Source organism: Gnatocerus cornutus, chromosome 1 (genome assembly GCF_029298725.1).
Source record: "Gnatocerus cornutus isolate USDA-ARS CGAHR chromosome 1, icGnaCorn1.1, whole genome shotgun sequence".
NCBI classification, from domain to species: domain Eukaryota; kingdom Metazoa; phylum Arthropoda; class Insecta; order Coleoptera; family Tenebrionidae; genus Gnatocerus; species Gnatocerus cornutus.
Genome location: NC_142233.1, coordinates 37749850 through 37775482, shown reverse-complemented (window position 1 = coordinate 37775482; position 25633 = coordinate 37749850). Strand labels below are relative to the sequence as shown.

The following is a 25633-nucleotide window of genomic DNA, read 5'->3' as shown; positions in this document are numbered from 1 at the left end:
TTTTAATTCGACTATTATTGCAACATTTCTGAAACATTACATTAAAACGTTTAATTTTGAGTACAAAAAAACATATCTGAAACGTTAACTAAAACGCGCTATTTTGAGTTTAGGTTTGTTATGCTTTCTGTTGGCGGGGCTGGAGAGTACGCTGACGCTAAACTCCCAAAGTAACACTTACTTTTTGAGGTCTAACATTATCCAGGAATCCTGTTGCGCTGAAATAATGCGTTAGTTTGGCTTGGTTGAGGAAGTTGATTGTTTGGAGCCAAGCAACCACACATTCCTCTTTTACCCGCTTCAGGGGTGGCTGCCTGGACACCAGTCACCTCAGTTTTAGTACAGGTTTACGAAAGCAGACTAATACAGACAGAATGAGATTGTTCATAAAGACAAACAGACAATAGAATAAACAAACAACAAACGAATCAAAGAAGAGAGCTTGAAATCCAAAATGCATTGAAATTTTTCAATTTATCGAGGGAAATCGGGAAAAAACTTCAAGTTATCGAGGTTCAAATTGAGAGTCTACTGTATGATAGGTAAATTAAAACATTGTAATGTGATCTGTAAGGAATTTAGGTGCCTTGAAGGATATTTTTGAAATATTTCGACATAATCTTAAGTGCTTATGGAAAAACCTTAATAAAAGGAATGTTCTGATACGAAAGATATTATGTTTTTGATTGTCGTTTTAGACACGAGATAAGATAAAGGAATCATAGTGAAAATGCGAAAATGCTTTGATGTAGGTAAGTACCCAAACTCCAACATTTTGAAAAATCGTTTAATACTAGATAAAGAAATGAATTTTTTTACACTCTGAATCACGAGAGAATGCGATTACGTCATCAAATTTATTTGCAAAAAGTATGTCTGAGTGTTTTGAACAAATCGATTCTCTCGTATTTTGGAGTGTAGTAGAGGGTTTTATTAATTTTTGTTGTTAAAAGGCTAGAAAAACTAATTTAACTTTATGTTGGTGATTTAAATAAAAATTTCGAAATAACAACTACGTATTCAACTTTATGCATGCATAGACTTTCTGAGATCTATATTCCTCTCTAAGGGTGTTTGAGGGACCTCTGGTTCATCCTCTTCATCAATATACCGATACATTAAAAATAATCCCGCACAACCAACTACAGAAAGTACCCCTCCAGCTATGCCTAAAGGCTAAAATAAAATGTATAAATATTATAGCTTTAATTGCTACTATTCTTACCCCTGGTATTTTATGCAAGCTAACATTTTCTTTGCAGTCTGTTTTTGCAACTGTACCAATTACCGCACCAATGATTCCAACGATAGCAAAAATTAGATTTAGAATAATGTCCTATGAAACAACTTATAAATAAAAATTAACCAAACCAAGTGGAACTTACTGCAGTTACCCATTTTCCTGGATGCTTGACAGTACCACCACATGAAAATATCAAGTACAACAAAAGTTCTGCTCCTAAATTACTGCCTATACACGCTATAAATACTGTGTTATACCAATCAGGTTTGGTGCATGTATCCCATGTTTGGGCTAAAAATAAGGCCAAACTGGCTGCGGATACAAGCTGAAAATTGTAATATAAGTAAATTAGAACAACAAAAATGGTAGGCATATCTTACCATTGCAACTACTTTTATCCATCCTGTTATTGTTAAAGGAAATTTTCCACTTTCTAGTTTTTCTCTAATTAGTTCGTCAAGAGTTACACTCACGGGAGCAAAATTACTTAGAAACTGGGCTTTTCGTTGGTTAACTGCCCTTTCTGCCATTTCAATGGTACATAGTTTACAATAACATCGATATGACTGGTACTACTATGTAATCAGTTGAACAGATTTTTATCACTGGAATCAATAAACTTATCAGTGCTCAGCAGGATTCAAATGTGATAATAAAAATTGATAACAAAGTGTGATTAAAATTATTATTGATCAATTTCAGTTTTTGAACTTAATCCTCTAGAATTGATAATCTCATGAATTAACTACTTAAAATTTTTTCTGACAAGAATATGGCAAAGTTTTTCACATTTTTGTAGGAATGATCATGTTTATTTTTGATAATTATAGAATTCCGATCACGAAATTTTCGGCAGTTTTTTGGGCACTTAAAAAAATTGGATGTACTTTAAAGTTTATTGGCATTATGACTTTTGTTTAAAATAATTTTGAAAAAGTTATGCCTATTTTTATACTTTCCAACGGAACGGCAAAAAATTTTAGAGGTCAAAGGGACTGCCATAAATGACATCAATGCTCGAAATTTCGGGACCCGCAAATGTACAATCTATTTCACGAACTTATCCCGATATCTCATAACAGTGTTCAAGGCAAGAAATGAAGTACGCTCATAGTTTTATCTCTTTCTACTCGATGACTAAAGCTGAAGCAAACCTAGAACGTATCGTAAACTTCATTTATTAGTCTTATTACCTATAAAAGGTCCCAATTTTAGTGGCGGAAGGTGTATGTGAGAGCTGAGTGTATCTGGCAAGTTAGGAGTTTTCATCAAAGTTGGTACTAATTTAGCGTGGGGGGGTGTCAAAATAAGTTTGTTTACATTTTGATTGACACTTATGGTTAAATCAAAAAGATTTAAGTCCAATTTGATGAAAAGTGGATAATAAAAAATTTGTACTACGTGATGTGGCTGTTTTTATGACTAGTAAACATGTTTGTAAACAAATCGCCTATTTTTCCAAATTAAACCGTTGAGTGAACATTTTGCATTCTTTTAATCGAATTTGGGTTTAGATTTGAAGCAAATGCAACTATTGACGTTCAGTGAGCAAGATAAGACGAAGTTATCAACGTTTAGATTCTCGGAAGTTATATTTTTCTCCTTTTTTTTCTCAAAGGTCTCAAAGTCAAGGTTTTAATTTGAGGATCTAAACATGTTAAGCCAAAAACTAAACATATTACTTGCACCCACTGCACCCTCTCATGTTAATTACAGTTAAAAACTAGCACGATAGGTTATGTTTAATTACAACTCTTGTTTTTCAGTCTCACTGTGAGTTATGGATATCATCTTTTCATCTTTTGAAAGAAGTTCTACACATAACGAACAAAAACTTTGACGATTTTTGTCTGAGTTTTGAGAAAATGAAATAATTTCTTATCATTGCTAATATTGTTTCTGTCTTTTCAGTTAATTGTAAACAAAGTCAACTGTCAACAAGACAATGCATGCGACCTAATAAACCAAAAAATATCACTGGAGGTATAGTTCAGCCAAGTTGGTTTGAGCTACCATAAAAGCATAAAAATTTGCGGGCTACCGCAACGGGACAGCTTCAAAAAATTTTCAAGTGCACATAATGAGGGTTTATTTGCTCAAGTTTGCACCCTGCGATAAGAACAGCATCCATAAACAGGCCAGATGTCTCGTCATAAATGACAAAATACCGCAAACTGTCCGGTTGCGGTTGCCGACTAATTTTTATGATTTTATGGTGGCTCAGACTATACAGGGTCCGGCAACACTTGTGTCCACCCGAAAAATCGTCTTTAATTTTAAAGTTACAATTTTGAAAATTTGCATACGCTCATAGTTGATAAAGCTCTAGAAGCTGACGCAAAAATTTGTTTTTTATCACGGTTTGGTTGGCGTCGCGACGCCTAAGAAGTATAATTTTTAGCGATTTTTGAGTTTTTGCTGAAATATTCGCAAATCCAATTTTTTTTTTCAACATAACTGTGATACAAATATCTGAGTTTTTATTTTAAATCTAATGCAAATTGTGTTTAAAATTTGCGAAAAAAACGCTGTTTTATCAAGTTAGTTTTCAAAATTCTGACAGCGCAGCGGCAAACTACGTTTACACCAAAATTTCACAAGTCACTTCATTCCCTCTTATAAAGGTTAATTTTGATTAACACGGGCATGTTGCACTTTATGGACACCAGAAATCATTAATTAACATCGACAAAGCCACAATTTCACCAAGTAAGACTTTTGTTACAATCTAAAGCGAGCCAAAGGATAGATGTCATTTGTGACACAGATGGGTGTAAACGTAGTTCCCAATTTTGACGTAATTCAGTTGGAAACTAACTTGATAAAACAGCATTTTTTCCTCAAATTTTGAATACAATTTGTATTAAATCTAAAATGACAACTAAGATATTTTTAACACACTTATATTGAAAAAAAATTAAATTAGGGGTTGATTTCACAAACATTCACAATTAGCTAAAAATTACGTTTTTAAGGCGTCGCGACGCCAAACTATCAGTAATAGAAAACAAATTTTTGCGTCAGCATCTAGACCTTTGTCGACTATGCCCGCATGCAATTTTTCAAAATTTTATCTTTAAAATTAACGACGATTTTAGGGGTGGACACAAGTGTTGCCGGACCCTGTATAATACTGAATAGGTGTAGTAACAAAATCAATCAAAAAATATGTTTAATTACAATCATCACAATTTGAACTTGATTAATCGCTCTCATTTTCCGTCGAAATTATAAATGGTGTAATTTCGCCTAAATCTAAAACTTTCTTCCTTTCCCAATACTTCAAAATTTCGGTTTCGACGTGGTCGATTGTTTTTCTCCAAATTTCCGGCGTAATTCTATTTAGAGCTTCTTTCCACATTTTAAGAACACTTTCATCGCTGTATCCGTCGCGGCCAATATGTTTATCGTAGTAATTTTTACTTATTCCCCATACCATTTCTATAGAATTAAATTCACAATGGTATGAGGGTAATCTCAAAACTTCATGTCCATGTTCCCTTATGATTTGGTCTGCTTCGAATATTTTTTCTTCTTTATGCCTTCTTGCTAAATCCAAAAGCTCAGGTTTTAATAAATAATCTTTAAACTGAATGTTTTTTTGACGCAGCCAGTTTGCAATTTCTTGTTTCCTCCATGCACTCGTTGGCTGGCGATTTGTAACTTCGGAATGGTAGGGCGCATTATCCATGATGATAATTGAGGACTGTGTCAATCTCGGTAAAAACAGATTTCTTAACCAATTGTTAAAATTTTCAGCATTCATTGAGTCATGATGACTTTTGTTTGTAGATGAAAAAATTAAATCTGCTCCATCCACAAAGCCATTTCTACATCCTGCATGTAGCACAATGTATTATACCTTTTTCCTTCTCCACCTGTATTCTTCACAGATCTTACATCCTGATCGTGCCATGTTTTTTTATTCGCACCTCGAGCAAAGATCCATGTTTCATCCAGGTAAACAAACTGCCTAAAGTTTTTATCTGTCATTAGTTGAACTTAAAAATTTGGTTCTGAGGGCCACAACAGAACTTTTCTCACAAAGCGCTCGTCGATTGTTGTCCACTTTGAATCGGAATCCCAAGTTTTTTAAAAGTCGCCATAAGCTCGTTCTGCTAAAGTCGTATAACCCTTTTTCTTTTAATGAATTTAACAACGTATTATGACGAATTTAGATCCTTATTTGTTGGACACTTACGTTTCTTCTGTTCATTTTCTTCAATATTTTCCTTGTCAACGTCCTGTCTTTCAAGAGCATTTTTTACTATTTTGGCATCAATTTTTAGCGCTTCGGTCACCCGTTTCATGACAGAACTAACAGGTACCAGTGGTCCATAATTCTTTTTTTCCTTTGTGAAATATTCCACTAAATTGGAAATCAATTATTCAACACACAACTTTCTTCGGGGCATTGTAATGCTGAATAAATCTATTAAAAAAAAACTTGTTTAATAGTGTAATAACCCAAAAGGCCCGCCAAAAAGACATTAACATGCACACAAAACGTATTTATAAATGGCGCTAAAAGACCGCGAAATTTAAAAATCCAAAGTTTGGCTGTGATCGTCAAAAACGGTTAGGACCTACGTTGTGTTTGAGAAAAACAAAATTACTAAAGAAAATTTAGAAAACGGACCTCGGTTCTTTAGTGTAACGGGCAAAAGCGACACAAACGGAAGGGTGAAATAAAACAACAAATGGGTTGGAGAGCTGGATTAGTAAACGTTGATCTTTGATGTTATTTGCTTTGCAAAATTAGTGTAGTTAGTGACTTAGAATGGAAAATGAAAAACTAGTCATGCAACGGACCGTTAGAACTGTAGTGAGTGTGTTTAGTCAAAACGTGCGAAACTCGCCTACAGTCATGAAAAACAGAAAGCAAAATTTACATGAACACTACCACTCACTACAGAACCGGCTGGACTCAAAACCCAGTGGGATAAAAACCTAGCCTTCACAGTCAACTACTAGCTACCCATAATCCTCGATCTTTTCAAAAACGATTACAAAGATTACAATGATTTGAACAAGAAAATTACAATTATGAAAGTGTAGTAACGTGTCTGTACGATTTGTTTTGGATTTGCGAGAAATTTGGATTGAATTGCAAGTTGATTGTCGTATTGCGGTTTGCCTGCCTCTTCTTCTCAGTTTTCGTCCAAATCATAGCACTGTAGCATCTTCTTAATCAGAACTGTGCAAACACAAAGCAAACGGCAGCTTTTCGCCGGAGAGCAGTCAGGTCGAAGTAAGGACTCTTATAAATTTCCAAAACAGGCCGATAAAGATAATGGGCGCCACTGCGGTTTAACACTATCAGCAACCCCCGCAGAAGGTCACTGAAATAAGACTGAATAAAAGGAAAATTACTAATACAAAAACTGTCTATTAATGAACTCTACATATTTGGTTAAATTTGACTAATTCAAGATAATGTGAAATTGCTAAGTCAGGACATCTGTGAAGCAGGTCCTGATCGAACAATTTATCTATTAACTAAAGACTCAGATCTGTTTCTTTTACAAAATGAAAATAAAAAGAAAATACACAAAAGACACGAGCTTAACGCTACGGCATGTGTCGCTCACTCACATGTCGGTAAGGGCATTGAAACTGCCTACCAACTCGCCCTTCTAAGTCGATAGGAACTTACAGATACAGGTAATTAAATCTCAAGAGGCGTCGATGCAACTTAACTCGACTCGAGGTTCTTGAACGTAAAACTAAGGGGTATCACTTATCTGGATCGCTGGCAATGGGCCGAGGACGACGGCATCCGCAAAAAGGAACGGGACGCCCGAAAAGGTGGACGATTGTCCTACGTCCTCATGGCGCTCAAGGTGGTTTCAAGCGGTATTGTGGCTAGCTAATATTGGGACTCTCCCAAAGAATGACGGTGATTGGGACTCTCCCAAAGAAGTTTCTCTAATCTAGAGAAACTTCTATTCGGTACGCTACGATTATATTGACATCCACTGGCGGATCGACGATAGAAATGAGGATGACTCTTCGCACCTCGTGGTACGATATCGAAAGTCACAATCGGTTATGCGCACTCTCGACGCTTGTCGCCAACACTCATCGAAGAAAGTACCAAGATACTCTAACCTATGACCTGACAGGTGACAAGCCGGTACCTTGTTTACATTTGAGGTTAGATTTTGTAAGGTGCGACTGGACCGATATTAAGAGATGGTAACTAAATGCGCTAACGGGAGATAATGAAATTATAAAATTTTAGATGGAGATAGAAAAGGAGAAGAAGAAGAAGAAGTTCGGACCATTGTACTCGAATGGGACCAAAACATAAACGTTGTGAAGAGATAAGAGAAGATAGGAAAGTTGAAACGGGATTACCGAACCCAACGTGAAGTTCGGGTGGAAAGTTGTAGCACTTCCACTAGCTGAAACTCTGAGGCGGTAACACGTGGTTGATCCGCTGCCTCAAGGCGGCCACAATAGAAAAATAATTCCTAACACGGATGTAAGGTTAGATAAACGGAATGACGGTAATTAAACAAAAATTCATCTCATACTGACAAAATTAACGTTTCAGTTTTGAGATGATAGCTCTACTCTGGCTTCGATGTTAACGCCGTGATGTTATGAACCCAAGCATCTGAAGAAGTCCCTAAAGTATTTCGTTATTAATTATGCCCTTCTTCACCGGCAAATTTTGAAACGCTACAGCACATTAGATTACATCTTTGAAATTTTCGGATAATAAAATACACTCGGGACTGGGTTTACGGGCGACGGCGTTTCCGGGCGAACCCGGCAGACTAGCACCCGCAACACTCCACTGTGGGAGTACCTCAAAGGCCTCCAGTCAGAATACGGACACCCGAAAAGATAAAGCGTTTGAATTTGCCGCTGAAAACCGAACGACCAGTGACACTCATTCCCTACACATTCTCACTCTCGCGGGAAACAAAAGACGGTTTTAGCAATCATACTCTATTATCGACCGAGGATCATTACGATAAATCACCTAAATCAAAGTCCCGCGTGGTATCGGCTGAAACAGACAACACATACATATGACGACTTGGGCCCTCTTCTTCTTTCTTCATTTCTTGAACGAAAAAAAAAAGAACAAGAATTTTGAATCGCGGCATCGTACGACACGTTACGGCTTGTCGGAAAATATAGAAAATAAAAAAAATACAACAACGTTTTAGGATGCGCTCAAAATGGCGCCCCCACCCACCCTAATGGTCACCGAAGCGACCCGCCAGAATTTGCGCGCTTTTTCCCACGCCCATTCTGAAACATGCAAATTTGGAAAAGTCCTCGAAAACCGACATGCGCCCCCCCAACATTAAGTATTTAATCACAAAATTACAAATACAAGAGAAAGTAACAAGTTTCCTGGGAGTACCACCCACGCTTCAATCCTATTTCCCTTAACATTTGAACACGAAAAACCTCCCAGAAACCTGCTAACAATCAAAGCTTTCTCGACCGAAGAACAAATTAATATTTTATTCACAATCAGTTAATTATACATAAGTTTCCATTCCTTTTAAAAGTTGGGAAATGAACCATTACCATGACAGTTTACTTCCTCGCGGATTAGGAAATACCTATTTCCCACCCTCAAAATGCTAGATATCTAGATTATGATTAAAAAAATAGGAAAAATTCTGCAACTAACATTTCTGATAAGTGTCAAACGTAAATTAAATTGGGCTAGCATTGTGCAGATCTTGACTTGTGATGTCTGATTTTCATAAATCAAACACTTTAGATGAGTAAGTACGGTGTAGTAGGCGGAATGAAAACACTAGCGCCAAAGTGTTTGTGGGGAGAATTAAAATTGAATTACGATTAGTATTACTATTATTTTTATTGTAGTTTCACTTAAGATCAAATAACCCAAAAATCGCTGTTGTAATTTTTATTTCTTAGTAGTACGTACACTGCACTTTAACTGATGTTCTTGAATAGTTTTATGTATGTTGGGAACAGCCAATCTTGTTTATTCTTTATAGCTGATGATGGTACCTGGACCTGATGTACGTAATGTAGAAAATTGATGTCCTCTGGCTTCAATTAGTGTTAAATCAATTCTTGGGCTCGGATTTACAACTGATTTGAACGTTTTGGAGAATGATAATGTGACAACACCACACATTTGTCTGCGCAGTTTGTAAGTTTGTAACAACCATAACGACTTAATGCTCCTAGCAACCAGTTCGGCCAATCAGAATCATTAGAATCATTCACGTGGCATTTGCAGCGACCGCAGCGGTATCTCACAATTGTGGGGGAAAGTTTTAGCAAAGTTTCAAACCTTCCAAATTTAATCCCGGCCCTCTTAGGGGAACTTTCTCATCTAAAGTGTTTGATTAATGACGATAGTATCGTATCGTGGCACCAGAATCCCCGTGCTGGTACGCCAACTCGGTAGCCATTTTGTGTCGTAATTTTGGGCCCAGGTCAAACACTCGCTAGGTGTCGCTAGGATAGGGTAGGACTGTCATCGTACTGACAATTGTCAATTAACTGTCAATTTTAAACTGAAAGCCGTTACCTCAACCCGTAACCTAACCGTTACTAATAAAGGACACAGTTTTTGAGTTCTCTGTACGGTGATTTTGTGTTTAAACATTAAACAATAACCATTAACCTTTTCACTGCGCAATGTTTTCATGGATCATGGACGACCCAGGACCAAGAAGAGAACAAATGGTTATTGATCTACTTTGTGACTTTTACTGGTCAGGTGTTATCAAAATTAATTGCAAACCATAATATTATAACTAATTACATGATTTATTAATGATTGTAACTACCAAAATGTTGTTGTGGTCCCAAAATTATACTCCTAATAATTACCGAAAGAATTGAACACTGTTGCCGTTTTTCGCTATATTTAAAGTTATTTTGCTCCCTTAACAAAACTTCAAATAAAAATTTTAAACAGCATTTCCAATTCACAGCGTCTTAGAGTTTGACGTTCTTATTAGTTGGTCCGCTATTTTTTGAACAGCCTGTATATCCCTAAAAGTATTTTTTCTACAGCCAGAATTTTATAACTTTGGTTTAACTCCGCCTACCTTTTGAGCCAATTGAATTTTAGCTGGAAGTCTTTTACTCTGCAACATTTTGATAGTTCGTTGATATTTGCTAGAAGCTGGGATAGAAATGTCCACACATTAGAAGACGAAACACAATCAAAATCGACAAAGGTTTCACGATTAATTGAATTCTCGCAAAACTGCGAATCTTTTTGACAAGTGTGACACTAGAGTTGTCAAATTTTTGATTATGTTGTGTAAAAGAGGTTAGCTATGCCTCGATTCGACAAATTCAAATCGTCATTTGTTCATGTGGGCGGTGTTATAAAATTCCTACTATAATCATTTTCTGCACAAATTTTTTGCAAATAAAAGTAATGTGTTGAGAAAAAATTTTGAAAGAAAAATAATGATTAGCCATTTAATCTATTTAATTTGTTAAAAGTTAATACATTGAAACTCCAATAATTGAAACTTGCGAAAAATTATCTTATACATAGAACATCAAATTGCTGTTAGTTTTCCGGTTGGTTTTAAGTTGATCTATCGTCAAGCCAAGAACAATTTGTGGCTGCTCCATCAATTGTTCCGTCACATCCCGATGTAGTAGAATTTTGACCATCATCTAACAAATTAAAAGTTAACAAAACATTACAAAACCTTGCTTATATTATGATATCATTACCATTGTTCATAATATTAATCTCTAAATTAATATTAACTCCGTCTCCATCTTTGGCAATTTGGACAACTTTTCCAAACACAAAAGGAGCTAGAATTGGAAAGTACAATGCCTAAATGCATATTACGATATTTGCTCACTTACCACAAAGTGCAGCAAACAGTATAAGGCTTTTGAACATTGTGTCGCACAAGTAATGTTACTTCAAATTGTTTACGAGAACTTAACCCTTTTATACTTTTATACTCGATTATACTATCAAGCATGCGAATCCCACTAGTTTAAAGATAAGAGAACCATTATATTTTTACTACTAACGAAAGCGTTGGATTAAAATCCCATTTTTTCCAAATTTGACAATTTTTATCTATGTTGGACAAATTACCTATACCTTTGTATTAAAATCTCTTTTTTATCTAAGTACTGTACTGAAAACTTGTCATAGGTATTCCCAGACTTGGATGATGATTAAAATCATTAGTTACATTCGACAGCTGCAAATCTAGTAACATTGCATAAATTTTGCATCTGCTTTATGCCACTCGGTTATAAGTTCAAATGCTTGATATTGTGCTTCGGTATTTACAGTGAAAGAGTTTTAGAATGTTGAATTTGATCGGACATAAAAGACTTGTGTTGATTCAACTGAATTTGCGTTGTTTTGCGTATTTATCGTTTAAAAAGGCTAGGATAGTGTACTTTTATCATTTGAGGCATTGATTTGTAGTTTTTAATTTAACAGAATTTTATAGAAAGAAACAATTTGTTTGACAGAGAATTTGTTAGTTTGGGATTTAGATCTTGTGTCTTGTAGCACAATTTTTTTTTAATTATATTTGAGTATAGCAGTGGGAAATTCAAACGGTTTTGACGTAATAATGCATTGAAGTAAAGAATTATTTGCAATGCTAATAAATTTGAGGAACAAAACAAAAGTTTCAAATTTAATTTCTGTAATAATAGTCCTCAAATTTTAATTTCGTCAAAGCATTATAAATTAATTAGGAACGTAATAACCAAACAAAATCGGAAAGATAAATGTTTAATATTTATTTTGCATAGCAATAAATTTAGCCAGTGTTTAGATACATGGATTTTTGGAATAAAATAATATACCTACTTAATATCATTTAAATCAGTTTATCGCAAAATAAATCAAATTTATCATTTGAACAGATTTTCTATTCTTAATAAACTGACAGGAGATATTCGATATTTTTTTTTTTACTTTTATTTCATTGTAATCTTAAAAATGTTTAATTCTATTTTGCGATTTCGTGGTTATTTCTGCTAATTCTGTGGTAAGCGATAATCTTTGCACGCGTTTCCACACCTAACTTAACTTTCTTCACCATTTCTGTACAAAACTGTCACTTTTTTTTGAGAAAAACTTGAAGAACAATAAACTTCCGCAACCAAAAATTAAAGAAGTTTTGTTGACAAAGACCTTCACGATATTAACGGTAAACGTCAATCAACACTTTCGTTTTTACATTTATAGACTGATGAATTGTGAAAATATGTGAAACGATAACTTTTTTTAAATTTCTAAAAGTACATTAAAAAAAATTGATATTTTCTAAAACATCAAAAAAAGAAAAAAATTGCTGTTAGCATTGATGGAGTATATAAACATGAAAACAAAAAACGCCAAACAAAAGCGGTAGAAAGAAATTATTTTGGAGTTACATACTTAAAAAAATGTTAGTGGGCAAATACTTTTGAAAGGGAGTGTATGTATTTTAAATATTGATAACCATACATAGGTACATTAAAATCATATAAGTAAAATAGAAAAAGAATCTCTTTTCTATGTTTTTTTAACTACTTATGTATGTTAAAAATTGACATAACAAAAAGAATGTGAAGGTTTCGAGGTAAGGATGTCCTTTGAGTATGTACTTTGTTTGGAATACATAACACATTCAAAATTAATTTGAATTTGTCGCACAGTCTAATTTTGAAAATAAAATTGTGATGGTACACATTTTTAACGAAACATTTTTCACTTGAAACATAAAGTTTTTTAGATCATGCCATCATTTATTATTTCTCATTCTTATATTATTATTATGCCATCATTATATTATTTCTCATTTCTTTTATTATTTTCGAGGGACATAATATTTCGAAATCAGGAAAACGTTCGAAACAAATTCCAAAGCAAGGCAAATTCATCTATACTGTTCCAATTCTTCTAACGTTTTTATGGCAGTACCACCCTTATTAGAAAAGCTAATAACCCACACAATACCCCTCATAAATAGGCTACCGGACTGTTTTTTTTTTATTTCAAAAAATAAATCTGTCCAGTCTGAAAACATTAAAAATCAGTGTCCATTTTTTTGCGCACTTTATTTATACCAAAATAAATTATTTAAAAAATGGATAGTTTCAAACACGCGCCTTGGTGACGTAACAACTTCTTAGTCGACGCCTATTGGCTGTAGGTAATGCCGAGGTCATTGGTGAAAACGATGAAGTTGAGTTTGAATTGAGGTTATGAATGCATAAAATGTGTGTGCAGAACCATCGCCGACTCCATCTTATACCAAGCCTGTTCAATAGCTTCCGAGATTTGTTCCCGCGAAGTAGGCCATGAGTACGTGAGGCGTGCGTACGCTAGCGCCACTCTCGACAATTTCTTGAAACACAGTTCTCGCATTTTTTGATTTTTAATTATATATTTCTGATTAGTAGCCGTTTCCGCGAAGAGAATGATCTGTTTTCTTTATGGAAGTTCGGAGAAATCGCTTTGCTTGCATTCCAGATGCCGTAATTTTTGATGAATTTACCCGACATACCTAACCTATCATCACTTCAACTTTCAAAGTGACGGAAATGTCACCAAAATGAAAGAATTATCACCAGAATTTGATACGTTTTTTCGTCGTTGGGGTCGCTAGCGTATGTACGGCGATGACCTTGGGGAACTTTTTGCAAAGGGGAGAAATCAAAATTGAACAGGCTTGGTATAAGATGAAGTCGGCGATGGCAGAACGCACAAGGATAGTAAACTTATAGAGGATTGCTCAGGCGCACGAATCTGTCAGCCACATGCTATGGTTAACGTGACGTCACACGGGGACCACCGCTCAACTGATTTGTACTCCTTGTTAAGAACCTATACCTCCGTGCAAATTTTAGTGGCGGAAGGTGTATGTGAGCGCGCAGTGTATGTAGACTTTAGGGTAATTAGCGGCCGTTGGCAATACGTTTAAACTGGGGTGGAGTGGGGCACTGTCAAAATAAATTTGTTTACTATAACCTGAAAAGTTTTTAATTTTATGTAATTTCACGTAGACTTCGCGTATACACTCTGATAAGTTGGTTCAAAAACAATCCACGGTAGAGCCATTCCACAGCCCGAGTTTAACTACAAGTAGAAAAAATACAGTCAAGGCAAGTGCGCCTAAAGAAAAGCATTATTTTTCATTTATTGTTGTACTGAACACATCATCTATTGACTCTGGCGATGTCTTTTACAAAAACGAGGACTGTTTTTTGAAATTACGACCAAGGTACTGCTGGTACTATCTTCATTACGAACAACGAACTAGAAGAACTTGCTGATGATGATAACCATTTCGTATATCGAGCTACTTTACACTTTCTAGATTTAACAAAAAACTATGCAACTATTCAAGTTTTTGTCAAAATTCAGAACTTCCTAATTTGTATTAACAGGCATTATCACATTTCAAACTGTTCATTGTAAACAATAGCACCACTACATTTGTATCCTTAATAAATGTCTCGTCTACCTAATTTGTTGTGAAGTTAAAGTCCTAAACTTTTAATCACAATGGAATAAAACGCAATACCACTTTATTTGTAATGCAATTCATCGAAAATTGATAAATTTCATCGTTGTTATTATTTCTGTCAAGTGTCTGTCATCTGATGACAAGATGATGACAACACCAGTGCCAACATACAGTCGTAAAACTACCCTTTCACAGTACAACCCAATACATAAATTCTGTCAAATTTCGTGTACAGTCCCAAAATTTGGACGAATAATGACCTTGAAATGTGGTATTCAAAATAAATGAGGTGTACAACAAGGCGATTCCAAGAATTAAAAATTTAACTTTAACTGTAAAGTAGCCAAAAATTATGATTTTCTATATTTTTATTAAAATCAATTCTACGGAATTACCTAATTTAACTTTATTTTACTCGGTATTTTAGAATTTTATCTTTTAGAGCTCTCGACGATGCGTCACAAATTGTGTAATTGGCTTCAATTAAATGAATAAATCAATTAATTAATCAACAATAGAATTTATCAATTTTTAGGCATAAATTAAACACTTTTACGAATAATAAGCATTTTATTAAAAGTAATGGATTGAATTTAAATTATAGTCGAACAAAAGTTACCTTCATACAACATTGTTTAATTAATAATTTTGGACATCTTTCTTCTTTTTCCACGGTTTTGATCGCTGATGTTCGTAGTATTTACATTTTTTCTCTTTGTTGCATTCTTCTTTTGATGTTGTTTTCTATTACAAAAATTTATTCCGATAATGGGCCTTAGCTTGCAAAAACTTCTAATTACTTCCACAGGCAGATTAGAGCGTTTTGCTATTTTCTCAGTTATTTTTTTAACAACACCCGGATTAGAGGTAATTGAGGCTTTCTTTCCATGTGCATATTCAAAATAAGTGTTCCATTTTTTGATAATGGATGTCCATTCTTGAGTTGGTTTTATAAGACCTCCGTAAGATAATTGTTGCACCCACGACGGCAAGCAGTAATTGTGCACATCTTTAAATTTGTAAGTAAAATCTCCAAAATTAAACTCTGCCAACACAGTTTTGTGTTTCTTCCTGCTATATATTCTAGGGCATCGTGGTTTACCTCATTTTCTATACATTTTCTATTCTTGCACTCCTTGGTCTTGGTCTTGCATTCCTGAAGCACAAGATTCGAATGATGTGCTGTTTGAATTTGACAACTCTATAGAATTTGATGTCAGTTCAAGTCCAGAGTTAACTACAGTAGCCACCACATATTGTTCCAGGTCAGATGTGCTTGGTCTACTGTATTTGTTGCAGATTCCAGAAGTCCTGGATTTTTTCCAAGCATTATAATTCTAATTCTTTGTAGTGCTTCTAACGGTGACGGATGTTCGTTTGGGCCCCTGCTTCTGATTTGAAAGAAGAAATTTTCTAGTGAATCCTGATTCAACTTATGTGTGCATATACAGGTGTCCCAGAACTCATGCCTAGCCGAAAACCGGGGATATCGGGAAAAGGTGTGAATGTGTAAATTGCTGAAAATAAAGTTCCAGCTCCAACAGAAACTGAGAAAAGACATGACAAAGTTGACCAATCACAAGGCCGCGTGGAGATGGTCTGGAGGATACACTGGCGTGTTGCTAAGAAACCAGTTTAAATTTTCTCCTTTGAATTTTGTATGAACAATCTGGTCCACTATAAATTTCACTGACGTTAGAATGACAAGCTTCAATAAATCTAACTCATATTGAACTTAGTGTGCAGAAACGGCTCAGCGTACTTTAGAAATTGACTAGAGGGTTGAAGACTACTGGTTGACGAGCGTTGAATGACAAGAGACACACATGGAGAACAACTGACACAGTGAAAATCGAAGTGGAGTGTGAAATGGCGTTTCTTTTGGTTTCCCTTGCTTGCTGGTTTCCTAGTTGGTGTTTGGTGGTAACAAATATCCTAAAACGGTTCAGGAGTACTCGGCGGCAGAATGCCTCGAAATGCGTCTTATTTTTGAAGAGTGCTATCGAAATTAGTATTAGCAGCAAGAACGTACCGAGGACGTTTTCCAGGTCGTGATTATTATCCGGACAACAAAACGATTCTTAGTGTTGTTTCTCGGGCTGGACACACTGATCAGTTATTAACAGATCGGCGCGAAGTTGGTGGAGCACCAAGACAGGCCAGAACTGTTGAAAATGAAGAAGCCGTTTTGGAAGCGGTTGATGAACACTCCACGCAAAGTATCTGAACTGTGGCACGCCAGTTAGAAATCGGAAAATCTTCTGTACAAAAAATTCTCGCCACAGATCACCGGCACCCGTACCATGTCAAAGTTTGGTTAGAAGAGCTCATCTGTGTGTCCAAAATAATGGTGGTTTGTTCAAGCATTTGATTTAACCATTACATCATGTGCCTTGTTCTGTTTCTTGTTGTAATAAAAGGGTCTTTTTAGAACCGTCATTATGTGGTTTTTATCTGTCAAATTGACATTAGATGTCAGTTATAAAAATGTAGTGGACCAAATCAATTTTCCTTTTTAGGATTTAATTATGAAACCTAGCAACGTTAATATTATTTGTGCTTGAGCGTCTGGGATTGGTCAGTTTCGTTAAGCAATTTCTCAATTTTAATGCACATCAGGACAAAACAAATTGCATTTTTGGCGTCCTGATTGCTGTCGGCATCCGCCCTTTTTCGGCTAGGCGTGAGTTCTGGGACACCCTGTATAGGTAGCGTTGAATCTCGTTTTCATGTCTTGGAACAATAATTTTAATGAATTAATTGACATTATTATCCTTTTTAATGTTTGGAGACATTCTTTTCCAATTGCTCGCATTTTCAATACAATATTTGAAACTTGGTCCAAGTGTGAAATTTGCGTATCCAAATGAACGCCAAAAGCACTTTTCGATGGGATATTTACATCTTTGGTATAGTATTATTATTATAGTATTGAATATGTCAAACCAAGTATTCATGATAGACAAAAATGTTCCCAATTCTTCTGCTTTTTTCTGATCTATTCCTGGCTTGTATCTCAAAAGTGCAGAACCAACTGTGTTTGAAGTCAGTTGAGCAGCCAGCCTAACATTTTGTCTTTCCGTTTTCTCGCAGTAAAGATGTTTTTCTGTTAGCTTATAACAAACATTCACTTCGCCTCTACATAGGTGGAGTAAAGCTTCTAAAGGAGCTTTGTCAATGACTGAACCATTTTCTAATTGAAAACCTTTATCAATGAGCCAGTTTCTCAATAACTTCAATAAGTGCGGGGCGTCGGCAAACATGTAAATATTTTTGATGGTCAACGGATGAATGAAGGAAGTTGTTTCATAAGTGATATTCAGTTCTTTCCATAACCCGACATTACTTCCCCCATAATCGCTCACACAAGCTACCACAGTAAAACCAATAAAATGAAGTTCCTGAATGATTTCCATTAAAATCTGTTTTGTCATTTTCTGATCGAATCCAACAAATATGGGTTGCTTCCAATTTGAAAATAAAGCCCGATCCATCACAATCTGCATATTATTGTATTTCTTGGAGTGATTTTACTTTAACTTCGTCAAACTGTAGAACTACAGATTTTTCAAAATCAGTCATTTGTTCTCCAGCTAACTTGAGAAACAACAATACAGTCTTCAAGATTCCTGGTTGAAGGTCTACATTTAATGCCCATCGTCTTAACGACGACAAACCAGGGAGAGGATAATGTAGTGTGTTTCTCAAAAAAAGATAACACTTCTTGCTATAATAACGCAAAGTAAATGCAATTGACATCTCTTCCTGATTCCACTTGACCCATTTTTTTTGTTGCATATTATGGAAATTTGATTTTTTGTTAACACTTTTTCTAACAATTTTATTTTTTTATCAACATTTTAAGAACTTTTTTGCAACTACAGATATTTTGGTAATATTTAAGTTTTTCATTCAGGGACTTCACTTTTTTCCTATTGAATAAGCTATTTTTCTCATGCTATTCCTTCAATTTATTGTATTCTTCCAAAAAATTTAAATATTTTTGTTCAAAACTGTGAACTTTCAATTGTTCATCTTCCAAATTTTCTCTCGAAGGTAAAGAAGATTCTATCACATTCTCTCCTTGGTTAATAATTTCGCACACTTGTTCCTTCTGTTGCTTTTTTATTAGTCGTTCAGTTCGTAAAATGCTGTTTTATCAGTAAGGCTAGTAAGAAGTTATTTTTCAAAACTCAATAACGTGAAATTGTTTTTTTTTTTGGTAAACCTAATAATGTGTAAATTATTGTATTGTGTAAAATTATTGTTTATTCATTGAAAAAGCTCTTGCGAAAACACTGTGTCCGAATAGTTGAGCTAAAGTTGAGCTAAGTTGAACAAAGTATCGGTTTTTTTAATTCTCTGTACAAAATGATAATAGTCATATTAATCCTGACATTGTAAATGATTCGCGATGGCAGGGAGCAAGAGTATCTTCAATCGAGAGATTTATTTATTTCAGAAATGAATACAATTTTTTTTTAGAAGAAAAGTGGATTTAAAGTTCTTAAAAATAACTCCCCAAGTTAGATTTTTAATTTATTACGTCAAAACTGGAAACTAATGGCCTAATTTCATGTTGACTTGCGGCATTGCAAATCAGAATTGCGTCTTAGCAATCCCAATCAAACTGTTGCTACCTTAGCAACTGCGTCAACGCAATTTTGCGCCACTAATTTGAAATCGGGCCCTAAGTTCTTATTTTTCAATGTAAATAATTAACTATTTCTATTTGGTATCCAAAAGGTGCAACAATCAACGTTAAAATTGAAGTGACTTGTAAAAATTTGATTTGTACGACGCAAATATATTATTATTTTGTGAACACACTGATGCATACATGTTTTTTTTTCTTAAATGATTAGGTAACGATTAGTAGTAGCACAAGCAAAAATTACATTGACCTTCTTTTATACTTGTTGTATTTTACATATTACATGGTAAATTACCTTTGTGTGTATTTACTTGAACTCTTGGAATTGTCAATTATGCAGTACTTAACAATAGAAAGTTTACTCCAAATAACTGTAGTTATTTTATTTAACAAATTACAAAAATTATGCTTTTTTGAGTTTCTACATTTTTAAGATTTATAAAAATTGATTTAAATACGTGATAATTGCACGGTATTAATTATAACCATAACGGTACCTAACTCTCTGTGTAATAAAGGAAGACTCCCTTTCATCTCGCAAAAATTTGAATATCCCATTAGTTATAAAACGCACGAGATATAATAGTCCCTTGTCAAAAACCTGTCACGGTCATTGTAAACTTGTAAACAATGGTTGGAAGTCAAAGTTTATTTACTTTGTACACTTAAAAGCGTTTATCTCTATACATGTACAGAATGTTTTTCAGTATTATTAAGATTAACTTTACGATGTAATGTACTTGTGTGTTTTAAGTGAGTGAAAAAGTCAGGTTAGAAACATGGTTACTCCTTCAAGAAAATTTGAAGATATGTTGGCTCCTAGAAGAGAGGAGACTAGTAATTTTATGTGGGCGTCAAGACAATTATATCCGCAAGTTGCATATAAACAACCAATGAAACCCACACCACAGTTCCACAAAGATGAAGTATTAAGGAGCCCCAAAATTCAAGAATTGTTGCAAACAGTAAGCTAAAGAAATTTACTAAAAGTGTATAAAATGTTTGTTTTAGATAAGTCAGCAACAAAATGTGACCAAAGAAGCTCTAAAATTACAAGTTCAAAATATTTTAGACGAAATAGGGTTTAACAGGAAATTAAAGGTTATTAGATGGCTTGGTTTAGTTCTGGTGAAAATTTGTAGTAAAATTTGTTCTGGAATATACATAAATCGAAATGATTTAGCACTTGTGAGTAACAACATAAAGTTCAAGTATCTACTTATGATTGCTTGTTGTTAGATGAGATCTCAAATGGGAAGTTGTCCTGTTATCTTTGTCCCTAGCCACAGAAGCTATGCTGATTTTATTTTAATGTCATTAATTTGTTTTTCTGAAGAACTTGCAATACCTGCCATTGCTGCAGGAATGGGTAAAAAATTTCTCATTTCAAACTGAAATGCTCTCATACTCCATTATAGATTTCCATGGTATGTGGGGAATGGGGACTGTGCTTAGAGACACAGGAGCATTCTTCATGCGTCGTTCATACAACGATGATAATCTTTACTGGACAACTTTTAAACAATATGTACATCAGCTTGTCACTAAAGGAGAGTTACCAATAGAGTTTTTTATTGAAGGAACTCGAAGCAGAAGTAACAAGTCACTGACACCCAAATATGGCCTGATCCTGATGATTTTGAAGGCGTTTTTCCTTTCTCAAGTTCCAGATATTTGGTTTGTGCCAATCAACATTAGTTATGATCGCATTCTAGAAGAAAAGTTGTTTGCGTTTGAATTGTTGGGTATTCCCAAACCCAAAGAATCCACTTCTGTAATAACACCCTAGAGAATTATGAAACAAAAACTTATGAGTGTGGTTTTAGGGCTTTTTCAAATCTCTGAGCATTGTTAAAGAAAAATATGGTTCTATCTATTGCCATGTAGCTGAACCAATATCAGCAAAACAATTTTTTGGTGATTCTCTTGATAGAACTGCACATAGTTTACAACCACTTTATCAACAAGAAATCACGGACGATGAAAAGAAACTAATACCACAGTTGGCCTATGAAATTATATACAGACAACAAAAGCATTGTGTTGTTACAACTTTTAATTTGCTGGCGGTTCTTTTAAACAATAACTTATTCAATGGAAAGAATCTGTTAAGTTTAGATGAGCTCCAAGATGAGATTTTTTGGTTGAAAACAGTCATTGAGACTCTTGGAGGATATGTGGAGGAAGGTGACCTCCGCTCTAACATTTTATCAGCTTTAAAAGTGCACGGAAATGTTGTACACTTGAATGCAGACGGAAAAGTTACACTAGTGTGGAATAAAATAGTGTTGGATAAAGTAAATGCTGGGAAACTTAAAGCTCATGATCTTTCTGAGAAAACTTTAACTTTTTCTGTTCCATTAATCATGTTACAACTTTATATCAACCCCGTACTTCATTATCTAGTAAATGTGGGAATATTGGTCACAATTTTAAGACACACTCTTCAGGAGCTGACCCAAGGTAATTGACATTAATTTGGAATTTGTGGTGGATGACCTCTAACAGCATGTTGGGTAATATTTTTATTTCTGTGCAGATGAGCTTTTTGGGCGGTATCATTTTTTGAGGGCTCTATTATCCCAGGAATTTGTTACTTTTAGTACCAGGGAAAAAATGGTGTGTGGGATTTTCTTTTCTCCTGAAAATATAGTGTAACTAGATTTTAACAACGGTGTCTTTTAGGAATTTGAAGCAGCTTTAGAACATGCACTAGAATTGGATTTATTGGTAAAGCATGATGGGGTGTATAGATTTGGAGAAAACAAAAAATGCGAAGATGTAATTTACAATTGTTTTGATGGATTTGTTTTCACGTATTTTGTGGTGTGTTCAATTCTTCTACAGGTACTTAATGGTTTTGTGCTTTCTAAGCTTAATTCGGTTTTTTAGACTTCGGGTGGACTTGTAGAGGAAAAAAGTATTCTGACCAAAGTTCAAGCAGAAGTTGAGAGGAGATTAAATGAAAAAGGTTCGTTTATTCATCCTTATTCACTGAGTTTGGATACTATTGCGAATTGTTTAAACAGCTTAGTTAATCAGAGAGTATTACTGAGGAGCAGAAAGTACGTTTTTTTTAATATCGTATATTTTTTACCATTGTTTTTGTAGCAAAAACAGTATTTTATATGAAATTAATGTTAGCAAAGTATTATCAGTGAAGACTACATTGGGTGAGTGATGTTTTCCCGTCTGAAAACGGTATTTTACTTGTTTTTTTTTTCTCAGAACAATATTTGGTGCCCATTCAAGATCTCCAGAGAAAGTTAGAAAGTATTCAGCTTCATTTAAAAAATAAGCTTTAATTGTAGTGTTATTGTGGTTTTGTATTATTTATCTTTAGACCGTTTTAGTCTTCATGCCAAATGAATAGTTGTTGTCAAGGGAGTTTTTAATAAATGAGTTATTTTTCAAAACTTAATAAATCCATTTCATAAATTTTGACAAAAGGTTAATTAAAACCATAATTTGTTCAACTTTGTTCATAAGAGGGTAACACAATGTTTTTGCAAGATGTTTTTCACTGAATACACATTGTTAGATACTCAGTGTCAGCCAAAATTGGATTTATTGAGTTTTGAAAAATAACTCAAATATTTGTGTGATGACGTAATTTTGAATTTAGCGGGCAAAGTTATGTTGGTAGTAACGAGAAACGAAATTCCTCTTTTTTTACCTTGATAGTAATGAAGGGTTTTTAAAGACTTTTTCATTAAATTTCTAAAATTAAGGTGCAAAATTAAATAAAAATGAACACTGAAGTTGCGGAAAACTGTGTAGTTTCGCCAGAAAATATCGAAACCGGTGAGCGCTTAAAAACTGAAGCGAATGAATACTTTAAAAGTAAGTTTCCTCTTTATTTACTTAAAAACCCACATGATTCAACAAATAACCACTTCATGGTTAATCCGCTTAATTACAACATGAAATGACATGCTAATTTCGTGAATGAAATAGGAGAATCATAATGTTCTTGCCGCAAAGTGAAACATAACCTAAAATCTGTTGTCAATTTCAGAACAAAATTACAATGACGCTATAGAATTGTACACTAAAGCAATAGAAGCCAATCCTACAGTAGCGATTTATTACGGTAATCGTAGTTTTGCATATTTGAAGACGGAATGTTTTGGATACGCGTTGGCCGATGCCTCCAAAGCTATAGAGCTTGATAAAAGTTATGTTAAAGGCTTTTATCGAAGGGCTGCGGCTCATATGAGTTTGGGAAAATTCAAAGAAGCTCTCAAAGACTATGAATATGTAAGTTTTACACTGGTTTGGTGTGTTTTTTATTATTTTTATTCAGGTGATGAAAGTCAGGCCTAATGACAAGGATGCCAAGTCTAAATTCACTGAATGTAATAAGATAGTGAAGAAACTAGCTTTTGAGAAAGCCATTTCTGTTGAAGATACCAAAAAGAATATTGCCAGTACCATTAATTTAGATGCAATGAGTAAGTTTTGTGCTTTTCTTTGGTCATTGATTTAATGTCTGTTTATAGCAATAGAAAATGAGTACACCGGTCCTGAACTTGAAGACGGAAAGGTCACTTTACAATTCATGAAGGATTTAATGGAACTGTATAAAAATCAGGGAAAACTGCATCGGAAATACGCATATAAAGTATAACTCAGTTGCTTAAGCTTTTAAATATGTATGTTGTTTTTTTGTAGATCCTTTTAGATGTGAAGAATTTTTTCATGAAGCAGCCTTCACTCATTGATGTGGAAATAGGCGCTGAAAATAAGTTCACCGTCTGTGGTGATATTCATGGTCAATTTTATGACTTGATGAATATTTTTAATTTGAATGGTTTACCTTCAGAAACAAATCCATATTTATTCAATGGAGACTTTGTTGATCGAGGTTCTTTTTCCGTTGAATGTATTTTCACATTGTTTGGATTCAAGTTGTTATTCCCCAACCACTTTTTCATGTCTAGAGGTACTTTGTCGCTGAATAAATAAATTAATTAGAGTAGACAAAGTAGAAACGTTTGGAATTGTAAATGCTTAAAAGAGTTTAATACCTTCTGCTTTCTCTAAGTTGATATTATTTTTGTTGAATAACGCAACTGATCATTTTTTCTTTACAGGGAACCATGAAAGCGCAACAATGAATCACATGTATGGTTTTGATGGTGAAGTTAAAGCCAAATATTCAGGTCAAATGGCCCAATTGTTCACCGAGGTCTATAACTGGTTACCACTGGCTCATTGTTTAAACAAGAGAGTACTTGTAAGTGGTTTTTATGCAGGCGTTGACATACAATTTTGATAAAAACAATGCGCTGATGGCAGTACAAACCAAATTATTAACAGAATTTTTGAACGCAAAAGAAGTTTTCAGTCATTTTACTTTCCACAGTCAGCGAATTTATTGTTTATTTCTTAAAAGTAAGAGAATTATGTAGTGCCACTGTTCATTTCAAAGTAATTAATTCCTACAAAATTTAAAATGTACTAATATTTCAGGTGATGCACGGTGGACTGTTCACTAGAGACGACGTGACTCTCGGTGAAATCAGCAAAATCGACCGCAACAGACAACCTCCAGAAGATGGTCCAATGTGCGAACTTCTATGGTCAGACCCGCAGCCTCAAAACGGTCGTGCCCCCAGTAAGAGAGGAGTCGGCTGCCAGTTTGGACCTGACGTAACAAAGAAGTTCTTAGATATAAACAAATTAGACTACATTATCAGAAGCCATGAAGTCAAAAATAATGGTTATGAAATCGCTCACGATGGAAAATGTATTACTGTGTTTTCCGCTCCTAACTATTGGTAACTAAAGTTGTAAATTTTGTGAAAAAGTGATGACTGGCTCTTTTTTAGTGATACCATGGGTAATCAAGGTGCTTTCATTAATTTAAAGGGCAAAGATATGGAGCCTAAATTTACTACGTATGAAGCAGTGGTAAGTTTCAGGTGATGTTTATTTGAAGGGTGGTAATTTTTTTATATTTTAGCCCCATCCAAATGTGAAACCAATGGCGTATGCACACTCTTTACTAAGTTTAATGTGCTAGTACCTGCCTTTTTTAATGTAGTTAACATAGGTATTTCATCACTTATAATTTTTGTATTAAAATTTAATTTTTATTGTTCTGTTATTTAATTTTGTATGATAATCGAAAAAATACCTCTAGAACTAAACTAAATAAAATATTTATTTATTACCAAGTTTCCTTCATTGTTAGCTACGTTTATTGGCAATAAAGACTTCTACACTTATAGAAAAAAACGTTTATTAATGTAAACC

The 25633-nt window shown here is 34.5% G+C and overlaps 3 protein-coding genes and 2 long non-coding RNA genes across 5 annotated transcripts; 3 read left to right on the top strand and 2 right to left on the bottom strand.

The window, feature by feature from the left end:
* Positions 1-973: 973 nt before the first annotated feature.
* On the bottom strand, positions 974-1917 carry LOC148182290 (uncharacterized). Its single transcript, XM_088041609.1, has 4 exons — positions 1624-1917; positions 1386-1568; positions 1226-1336; positions 974-1176 (listed from the first exon to the last, which is right to left on the bottom strand). The coding sequence occupies exons 1-4, from the start codon at positions 1771-1773 to the stop codon at positions 1027-1029; spliced, it is 594 nt and encodes a 197-aa protein (XP_087897735.1). The 5' UTR covers positions 1774-1917; the 3' UTR covers positions 974-1026.
* Positions 1918-7260: 5343 nt separating this feature from the next.
* Positions 7261-9992, top strand: LOC148182289 (uncharacterized). The gene is made up of 3 exons (XR_015770863.1): positions 7261-7441; positions 7488-7735; positions 7803-9992. It is a non-coding gene; the product is annotated as an uncharacterized LOC148182289 (long non-coding RNA).
* A 687-nt stretch (positions 9993-10679) lies between these two features.
* On the bottom strand, positions 10680-11193 carry LOC148182288 (uncharacterized). Its single transcript, XR_015771712.1, has 3 exons — positions 11096-11193; positions 10955-11041; positions 10680-10894 (listed from the first exon to the last, which is right to left on the bottom strand). It is a non-coding gene; the product is annotated as an uncharacterized LOC148182288 (long non-coding RNA).
* Positions 11194-19952: 8759 nt separating this feature from the next.
* On the top strand, positions 19953-23215 carry Gnpat (dihydroxyacetone phosphate acyltransferase). Its single transcript, XM_088041011.1, has 10 exons — positions 19953-20337; positions 20384-20560; positions 20612-20741; positions 20791-21146; positions 21199-21835; positions 21912-21991; positions 22058-22219; positions 22265-22437; positions 22484-22545; positions 22601-23215. The coding sequence occupies exons 1-10, from the start codon at positions 20152-20154 to the stop codon at positions 22675-22677; spliced, it is 2040 nt and encodes a 679-aa protein (XP_087897137.1). The 5' UTR covers positions 19953-20151; the 3' UTR covers positions 22678-23215.
* PpD3 (protein phosphatase D3) lies at positions 23113-25550 on the top strand. Its single transcript, XM_088041020.1, has 9 exons — positions 23113-23215; positions 23391-23632; positions 23679-23826; positions 23875-23996; positions 24047-24317; positions 24469-24611; positions 24848-25155; positions 25207-25288; positions 25341-25550. Exons 1-9 carry the CDS (start codon positions 23122-23124, stop codon positions 25398-25400), a joined length of 1470 nt encoding a protein of 489 aa, XP_087897146.1. The 5' UTR covers positions 23113-23121; the 3' UTR covers positions 25401-25550.
* The last annotated feature ends 83 nt before the right edge of the window (positions 25551-25633 follow it).